The 14,692-nt window shown below is 40.7% G+C and overlaps 1 protein-coding gene across 1 annotated transcript in view; it reads right to left on the bottom strand.

The window, feature by feature from the left end:
- Positions 1 to 14,692, bottom strand: part of MYO16 (myosin XVI) — a 441,248-nt gene that overhangs the window by 13,068 nt on the left and 413,488 nt on the right. Inside the window, exon 34 of the mRNA XM_044913335.1 lies at positions 12,464 to 12,555. Coding sequence (XP_044769270.1) covers positions 12,464 to 12,555 — 92 coding nt within the window. The remainder of the gene's footprint in view (positions 1 to 12,463; positions 12,556 to 14,692) is intronic.

The raw sequence follows: 14,692 nt of genomic DNA on the forward strand, positions 1-14,692 counted from the left end.
GAATGAGAGAAAAACACCTTAAGAAACTAGATGTTAATAAAATAAGCTAATCCAAGGAGATTGTTAAAAATCAGCTGTAATTAAGAGACAGACATAGTTTAGCAACTCCATTGGCCATGGAATTCACAGCACTGGGGAAAACTTATTTTCTGTCCTCAACCGTGATTTTTTCCTTCCAAAATTTAGTTACCAGTGAGAGGCACCCACTTGAGAACTAGAGGTTAGCAAGGCACTCCTTCACAAGCATTAAACACATCAAAAAGGTCCTAAAAGTATGAAAACATTTCTCAGGGTGTCCAACTTGTTATAGGGGATTAACTTTGTCCTTGAGGAAAATTAAGTCTGTTGATTTTGAGGAATTTCTGAGAGACTATTTGTTAAGAGTTATAAGCTTTGGTTATATATATATATATACACCACTGATCACCACTTTGTATTAAATGTCTAATAAGCGAGTGCTCGCTTCGGCAGCACATATATTAAATGTCTAATAAGCGATATTCTGCTTCTGTCATTAGCAGGTATGATTTTTGATATCTTAAATAATTTTCATTACACAATGGAAGCTAAACTTAGAAAACGAAGTACTATAAATAATCATGCTTAGCAGCAACACATACAACATTAAACTAAATAAATAAGGAGGAGGTATTGGTTAGATGTTATAACAGGCAAACGACAAATACCACTGGTTTGGCACTAACGAAGTACATTGTTCGACTGAAGGCCAAACGGGTGTTTCGGATCCGTGGACGGCCTTCTGTCTTGTGCGTGTACTCTGCGCCTCCTGGGATCTTGTATCTAGCTTTTAGATGGGCAGGGACATGGTACGCTAGGCAAAGGGGGGTGTATGGGCCAAGCTTAGAAGGGATGCAGCTCACTGTGGCTCCTGTTCTACTGAGTAGGTATCAATGACAGGTCTGCTCTGCACCCCGAGGGAAGCTGAGAAACATAGGCAGCTCTGTGTCTAAGAAGAAATGGACCTGATGGGCACAGTGGCAGTCACTGTGACTCTGGGGCCCATTACAGGGTCTTTAAGACATAGTCTTGGCAAATCACGCAGGTACAAATTCTAGACAACATAGGGAAAGGGAAAACAGATACCAGGAAGGACTGGGAAGGAGAAGAGACAAGATTTTGCCAAAGTAGGCAACACATGAGAGCAAATCTTTTTAATCAAGACTTCTTTCCAAAAATAGATAATAAAAATCACCTGGAAATGTATAAAATTGATTTAAATCCACTTGGGCTTCAAAATCTATGCTTTTTATATCATTGACTTCATGACACTTCTTCCCAATATCACAGTTCAGCTGTTCTAGAACCTATTTCTGACAGAGTCAGGAATATGAAATGACAGTGTCAAATAATAATGTAATCAGAGAAATCAGAAAAGAATCCTGTCTTCGAGGTCTATTAAGGTCAGAAAATAAATCCTTCTTTTATTTTGTATAAAATAAATCTTTTCACCATAATTAACTGATCACAATTTCAGCACCATGGAAAACTATCTGTTCCTTCAGCCAAAATCGTGCATTCAAAAATGCCAGGCCACATCAGCGTCCAGCACCACACCCTAACCAGTCAAGGAATACGCCGCCTAGGTTCCAGTTCTCTTGATCTTGAGCAACAGTAGAGTTATATTCGTCTATATTTTCCACTTACAGAAAAGGCAAACAATCACCCTTCACTTATATTCTGAGCAGACCAGAATTTCCAAACTTGGCAAATGGTTTTGAAGAAAGACAGAACAATACAGTCATAATCAGTATTTTACATTTAGCCTCTTGCTATCATTTATAATGTAAAGGTCTCCCTTTTCTAGGATTAACACTTACAACGAATGCTAATTCCAACTTCTCTTCATTTAATTATCCAGTAAAACATGCCATTAGCGCCCCATTGGCCACACTGGCCACCTTGCCACGCAGGGGTGCTCCTGTCTCAGGGCCTTCACTGTCCCCCAGCTGGATCACTCTCCCCTAACATCAGTCTGCATGGCTCATTCCCTGACTTCCCTCCTCTGTCTTTGCTCAATGAAGCTTCTGCTGACCCTCTTTCTTAAACTCGCTGCTCAACCCAACCTCCCTCCACACCTACTCTTGTCACTCCCAGGTCTGCTTATCCTGATTACTTTTCTTAATATGTTTTATTTCCTTTAAGTATATTATGAACTTATTTAAATATTGTTTATTGTTTGCTTTCCAGTGGTAGAATTTAAGTCCCATCAGGGCAAGGATGTTGGTTTTGTAGACCAAGGTGCCTAGATCTGTGCCTGGCACAAGTTGGTCCACACGGAATATTTGTTGAATGAATGAATGAATGAATGAACCTCTGAAAATTCAATTCTGTGCAATTCACTTTCTTAGAATTCAAAATATTATGTTATTAATGCTTTAAGTTGTTTTATATATTGTGCATAAATCTATGCATGTAATTGTATAGAGTTGTATACATTAAAAGAATACCATTTTATATATAAAATACATAAAAACACATTTTTTTTACAGGCAAGATAAGGGATGTTCTGGAGTCTTTTTTTGTTGTATGTGACTTTCACATACCATGCCAACTTCAGAACCTAATCACCAAATAAAATGTGACTTTAATATCCTTCAACTGGTAATGCAACTGCTTGTGATTCTATTTACCAATTTTATTAGTACATTTTTAACATGAAACTGAATTTAAATATTTGAATAAATTTAGGAAATATCCTACCAGTTTGCTTCTCTTAATTCATCTGAAGCTGCTACCAGATGACAATTACACAGAGTTGGCAATTTATTCTGTGCTTTGTGTTTGGAATGCAAAACTGATTACGATGCATTCAATGAATTCTCTATATGCTCAAAAGTCTACAGGGTCTACACACATGCACATAATTATACTACAGAAAAATAGACTATATAAAGGAGGTATGCATTATGGAATTATAGGAACCAATTTATAGAGGCAACTAAGTACTTTGCTTAGAAGGGATGCTCAAGGAAGGTCATCAAGAGGAAAGTAATATTAAAGAAGAATCTAGAAGGTTAGAGATAAATGCAGGAACAAGTCCATTTCAGGCAATGCTCCCAGCATTAGGAGGAAGTCAGAAGTATGGTCCTATGTTATAAAAGGCATGGGACAATTGTTATTGGCGCAGAAGAATGTCAAACTACATTGTTAATTCACGCTATTCTCAAAAATAAGGTACAGGTAGCTTGAACTCCTACATGTAAAAAACAAAAACAAAAACCAACCAACCAACCAACCAAACAAACAAACGAAAAACCCAAAAGCCTAAACTTTAAAATGTATTTATAGAGAGATAGATCTTTATGGAAGCAGGGTAAGAGAGATTTTTTTTTTTTACTTTTTGATAAGAAAGGTTTTTTAAACAGTACAAAAAAGCACAGCCTATAAAGATGAGGGTTAATCAACTTGACTACATTAACATTATAAATTTCTGTGTGATAAATACATTAGTTGGGCCACAATGAAGTAAATCCACTGTAGCCTATCTCTCTCAGTAATTATAACTTAACTTTGGACAAAATACACATCTATCTGAGGACCAGAAAAGTAAACAAAAACATGTGAATTCTGGGGGGAAATCAAAACTTGGAGAATAAAGACAGAAGAAAGACACACTCAGATTAAGGAAAATTAGGAGCATTCTTCGATCAGCTGTGAATGACCTGCTATAGGAAATGGTAGTAGAAGGAAACTCGGAACTTCAGGAGTGAAGGAGAGCTGCAGAAATGGTAAGTACTGGGATAATAAAAAGGAGATTTTTCTCCACTCAAGTCGTCTAAAGCATGCATGACATTTGAAGGCAAAAGTTGCATCATTGCCTGGGAGAAGATATTCAATGTATGGAGGTGTAATGTATGGGACAACTATAAAATAGAGGTAACATATGGGACAACTATAAAGAATGCAGATGTAATATATTTACAACTGTAGATGCAATGTATGTGGCGACTATAAAGTAAAGGTCAGTAAAAGAGGTTAAAAGGAACAATATGGTTGACTGCAAATAGACTGTAAGTTAGATTTGTAAATATCACAACTGTTAAATCAGCTATGAAAAAAATACATATGAAGATACATAGTTGAATTACCAACAGAGAAATTAAAATAGAGTACTAAAAATATTCAAATAATCCAAAAGAAAGCACCACTGGGAAATAGATGAACAAAAATGGTGGTGAGAAACAGAATAAGAGAAAATGGACAGACCTAAAGCCAATCACATTAATAATTACATTAAATGTAAATGGTCTGAACATACTAATTAAAATACAAAGACTATCAGATTGGATAAAATTAAACATGACTCATCCATATTTTGTCTATAAAAATCACGAGTTAAAAATAGACACATAATTAGGTTAAAGGAAAAGAGATGGATTTTCTTTGGGATGAGGAGGGGATGAAAACACTCTAAAATTAGATTGTGGTAATAGTTACACAAGAACCCTGAATTGTATATTTTAAAGGTCTGAATTGTATGGTATGTGAATTATATCTTAATAAAGCTGTCTAAAAATAATTAAATGGATGGAAAAAACATACCTTGCTGATAATGACCAAAAGAATGATGAAGTGGCTATATTAATTTCAGACAAAGTAGACCTCAGAAGAAGGAATATCATCAGAAATAAAAAAGAAAAAAATGCATAATGATAAATAGATCTATTCACCAAGAAGATGTAATAATCTTAATGGTCCATGCATCTAACAACAGAACTTACAAATACATGAGGCAAAAACTGTTAAACTGAAAGGAAGAGTAGACAAAAATCTCAATTATAGCTGAAGACTTGGATGCTCTTCTCTCAGAATTCAATAAAAGAAGTGGACAGAAAATCAGCCAAGATACAGAGCGCTCAATAACACTGTCAGCCAACTTGACCCAACAGACATTTCCAGATCACTATCCGACAACAGCAGAATACTCCTTTTCAAGTGCACATGGAAATTCCACCAAGATAGACCATATCCTGGGCCATGAAGTAATTCCTGATAAATTGAAGAGAACTGAAATTATACAAAGCATATTCTCAGATCATAATGCAATTAAACCAGAAATAAAAAGCAGAAAGTATCTGGAGTGTCCCTAAATATTTGGAAAATAAACAACATTAGTCAAAGAGGAAGTCCTACAGGAAAGTAGAAAATATTCTGAATTGAATGAAAATAAAAGTAAAACATATCAGAATGTTCCAAATGCAGGTAACACAGCTAGAGGTGGAAATTTATTGCATTAAATACTATTAGGGAAAAAAGAAGGCATCAAATCAATAATCTAAGCTTGCTATTTAAGAAACTTAGAAATAGAACAAATTAAACCCAAAGCAAGCGAAAGGAAGGAAATACTAAAGAGCACAGAAATCAATGAGACAGAAAAATAATAGAATATATCAATACAATCAAAAGCTATTTTTAAAAGATCAATAGAGTTGACAAACTTCTAGTCAGACTAAGAAAACACTATAAGCCAAGTGTTTGCCATGCATGCAACTGACAAGGAATATTACCCAGGATATGTAAAGAATTCCTGAAAATCATCAAGAAACTCATGCAAACCAGTTCAGAAATAGGAAAAGGATGTCTTTGGACTACCAGGTCTGAGAACATACGAAAACGCTCCCTAGCAACCAGGGAAAGGCAAAACAAAACCATAATAAGATGTTTTACACTTAATCACATTGGTTAAAAAAAAAAAAAAGATTCATTAAACCAAGAGATTACCAAAACAGAAATGTGAAATATTCCCTTTTAGAGGTGTATAAATTGGTACAACTGTTTTGGGGAATAATTGGCAGTCACTCCTATGTTGAAAATGTGCATCTCCAGAAATGCAGCACTTTCATTTGAAGGGGAAAACTTCGGATATTTTTCTCTACTTACGAGTTAGAGGCATATCCTATGATTTTCACTGTGGCATTGTCTGTAACAGTAATCACTTGGAAACTTGGTTTTGATCAAGTTTTCCACTCCAATTGGTCAAACTGCAAATCTGTTGTTCTTAAGAAACGTCATGAATGTATCTCTGTGAAATTTGTTTGAGAAAAGTTGAAAGTGAAGGAGGCATGTTTACACCTAAAAAGTGAGTAATACAATTTGGTTTTATGGTGTTGAAAGAGGGCTTCTAGAGGTACCAGTAAGAATCTCTGCTAATGCCCCGGTTGTAGCCCTCTCATAAATGTTCGGGCAGGAAAGTCCCTGCTACCATATTGTCCCTGGGCATTCAGCATCATTTTCCTGCATCTTGCATGGAGCTCACTGGATTAGGTTTCTCAGGATCCCAAGAGACACCTCCGACCACCTTGTGAAGGTCTGAAGGAAGACAATGGGGCTGCCAGAGACACAGCTAGCCCCTGGGCCCAGAGGTGGCAGCAGGGAGAGACCTACCCTTCCCGATGGGGTGTTGTGTTCCTTTGGCCTTTTCTCTTCCGGTAGATTTGCTCCCTGCTGAGGGAACTTGAAAGCCATGTTGTGCTCAGTGGCCGCGAGAGCGTGTCCACTGTCATCTCTGTTCCTACTGCTTCCCTGGGACAGCCCCACCTTAAGGCCTTTACATTTAACCTGGGGCTAGTACTCGGAATAAGACAGCAAAGGAGAGCACCATGTATCAAAGTGGGGGAAAACACCTCAACAAGTACAAGTATGTGCGAAGTAATCTGCTCAGAGGGATACATGATTTTAAAAGCATGCCAAGCATCCATTATTATCTATAGACATGATGCAATTTATGGCTACATCCATATTAGTAAAAGTGCAAACACACATGTAGGGTTCTGCACTAACTTCAGGACAGGATTCACCCCAGTGTGGCAGGCAGGGGTGGGGGGTTAGGAACTGGGAGATAGATTTCTCTAGAATATATGGTGCCAGAGCAAATATGGGGAGATGTTAAGATTTACTGAAGTTGGGTGTTCTACTGCTCGCTGTGCTTCTTTACCCTAAGTTTATAGTATTCCACCACGAACTATTTTTGAAAATCACACACATGCCACATTTTAACCAAATCCCAGGTAAGGGCAGGGTCCTGCCGATTCGGTCTAATCTCCCGCATATTTTAGATAGCATCTACTATTTAGAATCAGAATTGATGTTCAGAATACTGACCTCGGTGTGGGGGGAGAATACCAAGATAATAGAGCAAGCACTGTTTTTAAGCATTTGTTATATTGCAGGGCAGACTTGTCAGGTTATATATATTTTCTTTAATCAATCTGGAAACAAATCGCTACTTTCTCTACCCCCAAGTTAAATAACAGTTATGGGATTCATACCCAGTTCTTCTTGTTTTTTCTTTTCTTTTATTTAATTTTAAAAATTAAACTTAGTTAATGAAATGAACATTGAAATTCTTAAGTTAACTGGAATTTGTCCTCAACCACGTTTTCTCCACTGCGCAACGGTGTGGGCTCACTGCAGCTTTCCCAACTGGAAGGTGATCATGCAGAGATATCACGAGACCTTTGTATTTCTCATTCTTCTAATATTTCTTAAGATTGAATGATCTCCTCATTGATAATAGTCAACGTGTTCACTAGAAAAACACTATGCATTTGAATACATTTCGGATCTACGTACGGTATAATTTTATGAAAGAAAAATCAAGAAAAAAAAACAAGATCTGGTTTTGTTTTTTATTTTCCAAGTTTCTATATATCAATACAGGATTTGTCTCTTTTCTGTTGAAAACGTTGCCATTCAACCCATACCATCAAATTAATTTACTGCCTTCATTTCTTGCACGTGATATGGAAGTCACGAGGGGTGCATACTGATTCCCTGAAACCTCAGCTCCGTGAAAGAGCTTTCTCTGCTAGATCGGCTTCCGTTTGTAGCTTATAAATGAAATACATATATATTTCCTTTTGAAGTGTTTATCTAATTTCTATTTCCTACCATGTGCTTTAGAATTATCCCTTAATGATTGAACTAAATGTGTCTGCATTTTGTTAGTTTATCTAGCACACTGTTTCTTTTCCCTGCCGGGATAGATTTCAGGCAGCCCACGTGACAAATACAATGCATACTTTAGAAAGGTGCTGGCTTTATTTAGATCCCTGCAACACTTCATTTTGCTGACACGTGACGTTACAGAAAGGTTTCTTTGATGGGTCAGTAAGACAAACCACGTAACACTTTGTCTCTTGATTGTGGATCAGTTGTACATTGATTACGGTACGGCTTTCTTCGGTGGCTGTGTTGGGAGCAGGCTGGATATTTATTAAGCTCCCGGGTGCTGGACTGCCACTATTTTATCAGAGACCATCAGTGATTTCTGACAATGAATATTTGAATATGACAGATATTAATAATAATGTTTTATGCTCTTTAAAAAATTGTAACAAAAAGTTAGGCAGGGAATACGATAAATGCCCACAATGGAAATCAAAGCTCATAAACCACGTATCGCTGTGGAGCAGACACCTAGAGGAATAAAACAGCGTGGAGCAGAAGTTGCAGAAGTGAAAAGGAGGATGCCAATACAAATAAGGTATGCTCAAACGAGAAACGAAAATGGCTCATTCCTCAGTATTAAGTGTAGAGCCCTAAGCCGATGTAGAACCCGCAATTTCAGGCTGAGGGCAAGAACCAAGCATTTTATTTTATCCATCCCCTCCTTGGACCCGCCTGCCTTTGGGCCCCCACCTGCCGCATGGTTCACGATTTTGCTCTATTTATAATCCACGGGGATCCTGTGTCAGGTTACCTGGACTTCTGAGTCAGCAGAGGATTGCAAGCACAGCAAAAAACGCCAAGTCACTCTGGGTTGGAAGGTGTTCTCACTATTTCACTCCCTGCTGAGGCTCCTCCCACTGAGTTACTTCGGAGGGATCTCATCGTGCCAAACGGCACACACTTTTTTTTTTTTTTAAAGATTTTTATTTATTTATTTGACAGAGAGAGACACAGTGAGAGAGGGAACACAAGCAGGGGGAGTGGGAGAGGGAGAAGCAGGCTTCCCGCCGAGCAGGGAGCCCGATGCGGTGCTTGATCCCAGGGTCCTGGGATCATGACCTGAGCCGAAGGCAGCCAGCCGCTTAACCGACTGAGCCACCCAGGCGCCCCCACTTTTTTTTAAAAAAGTTATTTTACATCTCACAAAATAGCAAGTGGATAAATGGCGTATTATTTTTACAAATACTGTCTAATTTCAAAACCAACCTGAAGTGGCTTTTACAGCCTAGGAAATTGCAGAGCTGAGCAGTGGGAAGTGTCCCCCAAAGCTTCCCCAGCGGGGCCAGCACATGGGACCGCCTGGTATCACACACTCACTGCTGGGTGTACCTACGCCAAGTGCCCTGCGAGGTCATGTCTGTGCTGCTCTGCTCACAGCAAGGACCTACCGAGCCTTCCCTAGGAGGAGCATACAGGAACTCAGCCACATTCAAGATGCGTGGATGTCCCAGCTTTCACGATTTTCAAATATTTCAAATGAAATTTACTTTCACTGCCGTTAGGTAAAGTCATTATGTTTTGCAAATTTGTAAAAAACGTATGATGGCATAGGACATAAACGGCATTGTCTCTATGCTGCACCTTGAGGAAAGGAACAACTAGTATTGATTGAGGTGTGACCCTCATCAGAAAATGTTTTACATCTCTATCAGTGTCGGTCAAAATTCTTATTTGCAGGCAACGAAAACTCTGCACATCTCAGCAGGTGGAACCCTTATTGGAAAGTGAGAGAAAGGCATGAGGCGGGAAGGAACGGCGTGGCAAGGGGGCAGGGATCAAGGTGGGTTCAGTGGCTGGCAGTGGTCATACGCCGCCTAACAACTGCCACGGAAGCGGGCCACCTCAGCCACGTGTCACCCCCTTGGGGACATCTACTCTTGGTGTCCCTTCCATCATATGTCTCTCACTCCATAATCCACAGCTGACGGACTGACCTAGCCCATCCCGCATGTGCTTGTCGAGCTCCCAAAGGACGGAAGGGTGAGTCTCTTCCCTTATGTTTTCATCGTGAGAAGCCTTAACATGCAATTGGCAGCTAAAAAGCTAAGCCACAAATGTCCACCATGGCTACCTCGATTTTTATCTTGACCAACAATTCTTCAAATTTTATGAAAAAGTTGGATGACTCCTCCATTCTTTTTAATGGGTTTTGGTAAGTTCATTCTCAGAAACAGGACTTACGGTCTTGGCATCATTCAAAGCATGCACTCTGAATTTCCCCTATGATCTTTGGCAAATCACCAAATCTATTTCCTGTTTTCTCTACCTACAATAACACACATACACTTTGTCTTTCTTAAAGAGATTTCACTAAAATCACGGATGATGGTAATTAGACTATAGACCTCCACAACAAGAAATTTAATTTGTAGTCAACATTTAATTTTACTGCTATAGATCCAATCAGTCCAGGACTGACTTAATAGAATTCTTATCTAGTTGCATCAGTAGAAAATCTAACAGGCGGTATGTCTGTAGGTGTCCGTATTTCCTGTACAAATGCCATACAAGACAGAAGTCTTAGAGCTTGTCAACAGTGAGAAATGTGTCCTACCATGAGGATGCCTGCACTTTTGCAGGGAAGAAAATGAGCCTGGTTCCCTGCTTCCTTGAAAAAAGGCACCACGAGGTCACTGAAGGCAGAGAATTTGCACCTGAGCAGAACGCCCACACTGACAACTAGAAATGGAAACTTATTCCTGAAGATCTTTCCCATCTCTCTTTGCTTCTTAGCCAAATCCACGAAAGAGATGCCCACCTTATGCGCCTTCTTGCAAAATCACCCCTTTCTCTATGAACCACATTGTCATGGGAGCCCTGGAAAGGGCATCTACTGGCCGACCGCTTTGCTCTAAGGTACAGGAGTCAGTCTTATAATAATAAAAATCAAACCAGTGTTCATTACAAGTGGGTCTCCTCTGGGAATTACCTTAGATAAAGCATCTGTAAGGCTTACAAAGTAAAGTAAATGCATCGCTAAGGAACAGAGGGGAGATTAGGACGATCTGTTACTGCAACCAATCTGTGTTTTCTTCCTATTTCAGTACCTATATATCATTGTGATTTCAGCAGACTGCCTACTTTAAGATTTATTTTTAAGATTAAAGTTACTGATTTTTCTCACTCCCTCATCAGTGTTATTTAGAAAAATCTCATCTGGTAACAATGGACCTGTCTATATAAGGCCAAATATTCAGATGAAAGTGCATCACTGGCTGGATTGTTGATTTTATGGAAACATCTGGATACTCGAAGTTTTAAAAAATATTTTGTAAAAGATTTTATTTATTTATTTATTTGACAGTGAGAGACAGAGAGAGAGAGAGCACACAAGCAGGGGGCAGGGGGCAGGGGGCAGAAGCAGAGGGAGAAGCAGACTCCCCGCTGAGCAGGGAGCCCGACATGGGATTTGATCCCAGGACCCTGGGATCATGACCTGAGCCGAAGGCAGATGCTTAACTGACTGAGCCACCCAGGCGCCCCTTTTTAAAGATTTTTATGTAGATGTTTGACATCATGAAAGTTGTACCATAGCTTCATGCAAAATAAGAATCCTGTTGCTAAAGCAATAATTTTGACTATATTGATAACAAGCTCTTTGATATATTCTTGGTTGTGTCACCTTGATGGCAAACTCATCTTTCTGAAGGTAATGATTAAAACCGTATCTTAAAATTCAGCATAAAAAGAACACTAGATTATATGATAAAAATCCTTTCCCTTTCTAAAAATCCTAGTGTTTTTGTTTTATTTTCTTGAAGTGATAATCTTTACTTTGGTGAATTTTTTAAGGCCAAACACATTAAGCATATACACAAAATCGCTGAAATACGTCAAAAACAGTTTTGTGAACTGTAATCTCGCTTGGATTTTATAGCGTTCTCATCATTCGCTATATTTTCTTTTTATTTACTTAGTTTTGTAAGTAAGCACTACGCCCAACACAGTGGGGCTTGAACTCACCACCCCATGATCAAGAGTCCCGTGCTCTATCAGGCGCCCCCATGCGCCATATTACAAATGCATCTGGGTTATGTGGGCTTCAGGGGTAGAAACAGATATAGTGGAATAAAACCAAAGGTGCCTCAAGCCTTTTATTCCCACGCTGTTGGCACCCAGAGTCCTCCTATTTGGGCTGAGGTCAAACGCGGAGAAAGTGTTAACATCACTCCGGGGATGTAATGTCATCTTCACTTGACAGTGATTTTTAAATGCCACAACATAAATTACGTCTACAATATTCAACTTAAAAGTATTCATTGATTTTTGTTTGTTTTGGGCATTCTTCTCCTTCTCTTTTTAGCCAGCAGAAAGCTGGGAGATAGAGGAGGAGAGAGAAGGATGTTGAGCTGAAGACACTTAGGGCCGGAGTGAGAACAACCATGTTTGCTAGTCCAGGGGGAGTGCACGTTTTTGGTCACACCGTCATGAGGGTCTGCTCACCCCTTAGTTCCAGCTTCTATTACAACTGTGACAATGTGGGGGTCATTACCTGAGTGGTGTGGCTCTCTCTCTGTTTCTGAAATGAGGATGTTGTGGAGCTGCTCACAGACAACCTGGAGAATCCATCTTCTTCAGGTAAACCTACGGAGGTCAACACCGACAAGCAGTTAAGTGTGTCCTTGCCCCAAAGAAGACAAGCTGTGTACTTGTTGCAATAAACGTGAACTGTTATAGTTCGTGGATTGAAAGGACAGTCAGTAAATGCTCCTTGAATAATAAATTTCCCAAGGGAACACGGGAACACAAATTACTGTTGCAGTTCCGTTTAATAAACGGGGGAATGCGCTGGAAAAACAATAAAGTGGTAGCGAAGAAATGTTCCACGGTGGCACGCAGGGAGGAGAGAGGTATCGGGCGGGGGGGGAGGGGCACTTCTAGAGACTGAAGCTGGTTCAGTGAAGCAGCAACGGTGGAGGGAGATGCATGTGGACAACAGAGTGAGCGGGGTCCTTCAACGGCCACAGAGGGAAGCTTGCGCTTCATTTGTGGGGTCGCAGGGAGGCAGAGGGGGATTCGGGATGGATAAGACGCCGCATGAATTCTCTTGACTCGTGCTCACTGCACACACCGAAGGAAGGAAGAGACTGGGTGGAGTTCCATGCAGAAGAGGTCAGGACCCCCGTGTATTCACAGCAGACCAGTTCCTAACCAACCCCGGAGGATCAACAACGGGTGTGAGGAAATTTATATCCCCCACCAAAATAATACAGAAATACCTGTGAGGCACCAAAGGGCTTTACTGACGATCCCTCAAGATAGAAGCAGGGTTTCCCGACCTCCGCACGGCGGACACTTTGGGCTGCCCCCCCCCCCTGTCGTGGGGCTGCCCTGCGTAAGGCGTTTGGCAGCATCCCTGGTCTCTACCCCTGCTGGTAGTAGACCCTCCGCAGCTGTGATAGCCAAAAACACCCCCCTGGCAGGCAACAATCATCCCTGACTGCGCACCCCGGGGAGAGAGAGATCAAACAGCATCACAGGTGACTTGCTAATAAATATGAATACCTGAAAAAAGAAAAGTCACCTGATGAAATGTGCTCAATCCAGAGACCTTAAATTATTCAGTGATTACTGCTCTTACCTAAAATCATAATTAACCAGGATGGTGTAATTGATTAAACATATACAGGCTTCCTAAATTAAAGATCATTAGCAAATCACTGCACACTTTTGCAATTACAGGAGTGAGTTCTGCAGGGAAGTCCACAAGACCCCATCAACACGCAACAAGGCCCCCGATCAATCTTCTTGTTCCGTATACAAATGCCTTGGCACGGAAAGGTTAGCTTCGTCCTGACTGGGCAGACTGGGGCCACCACCTGGAAAGTGACAGGCCTACAATGGGGGCCACAGGGGAAGACGGGTGCTGGCCAGAAGCAACAGCAACGTCTGAGGTTGGCTAGGGAATACTGCAGTAGAGACTGGGGTAGCAGGTGTGGGACAGGGGCCAATCAAACAGGGGTAGAGAGGTCTGGAATCTAAACCAGGTGGAGGGGACGATGGAAATCTGAGTCGGTCACAAGCTGGAATTCCAGGCAACCAGATCAGCAGGGAGTCAGCAGTAAAATGTGTGTCCACACTGCACGGTGCAGCGGAGAGTCTAGGATTCATGGGAAAGAGGAGTGCCAAAAGTGTGGGTGTTGGTGCGGGGAACAAAGTGCTGACCGATGAGCAAGACAAACGTCCACGTCTAAAGAATCCACTTCATGGACGTCTTGCGAAGACCAGGAATCTGAGGAAGGGGAAGAACGTTTCAGTCCACTTTTTAAAACTGAATTATAAACCAGAAGTTTACTCCCTGAATAAAAACAGAAACTCAGCTCATTGAGGAGGATACAAACTCAGCCAAATCAGTAGCATATCGTGCTTTATAGAGTGTCAATTAAATAAAGTTAAGAATTATTTACGGTCCCCCTCTGAATAAGGCACTGGGAAATGCCATGAAGAGTAAAGGAGCGGCTCTTAGCCAGAACCTAGAGTGGAATGAGTTACGGGTCAGGCAGGGGGGCAGGTGACATTGAGCGGGATCCTGGAGAGAGCAGGGATGGATTCTGATGCAGGGCACTGGAGGGATGTGATGGTGGAGCCATCACAGGATCTGAACCTTCTGGGAGGAGAAGGTTCTGAAAGGTGAAGGTGAGGTGGGTCTGCTTGGAGAACTCACTCCAAGACGATGAAGTTCCAGATGGCTCCATGCCCAATGGAAGGGCTTCTGAGAGGG

Source organism: Neomonachus schauinslandi, chromosome 3, assembly GCF_002201575.2.
Source record: "Neomonachus schauinslandi chromosome 3, ASM220157v2, whole genome shotgun sequence".
Lineage (NCBI taxonomy): Eukaryota > Metazoa > Chordata > Mammalia > Carnivora > Phocidae > Neomonachus > Neomonachus schauinslandi.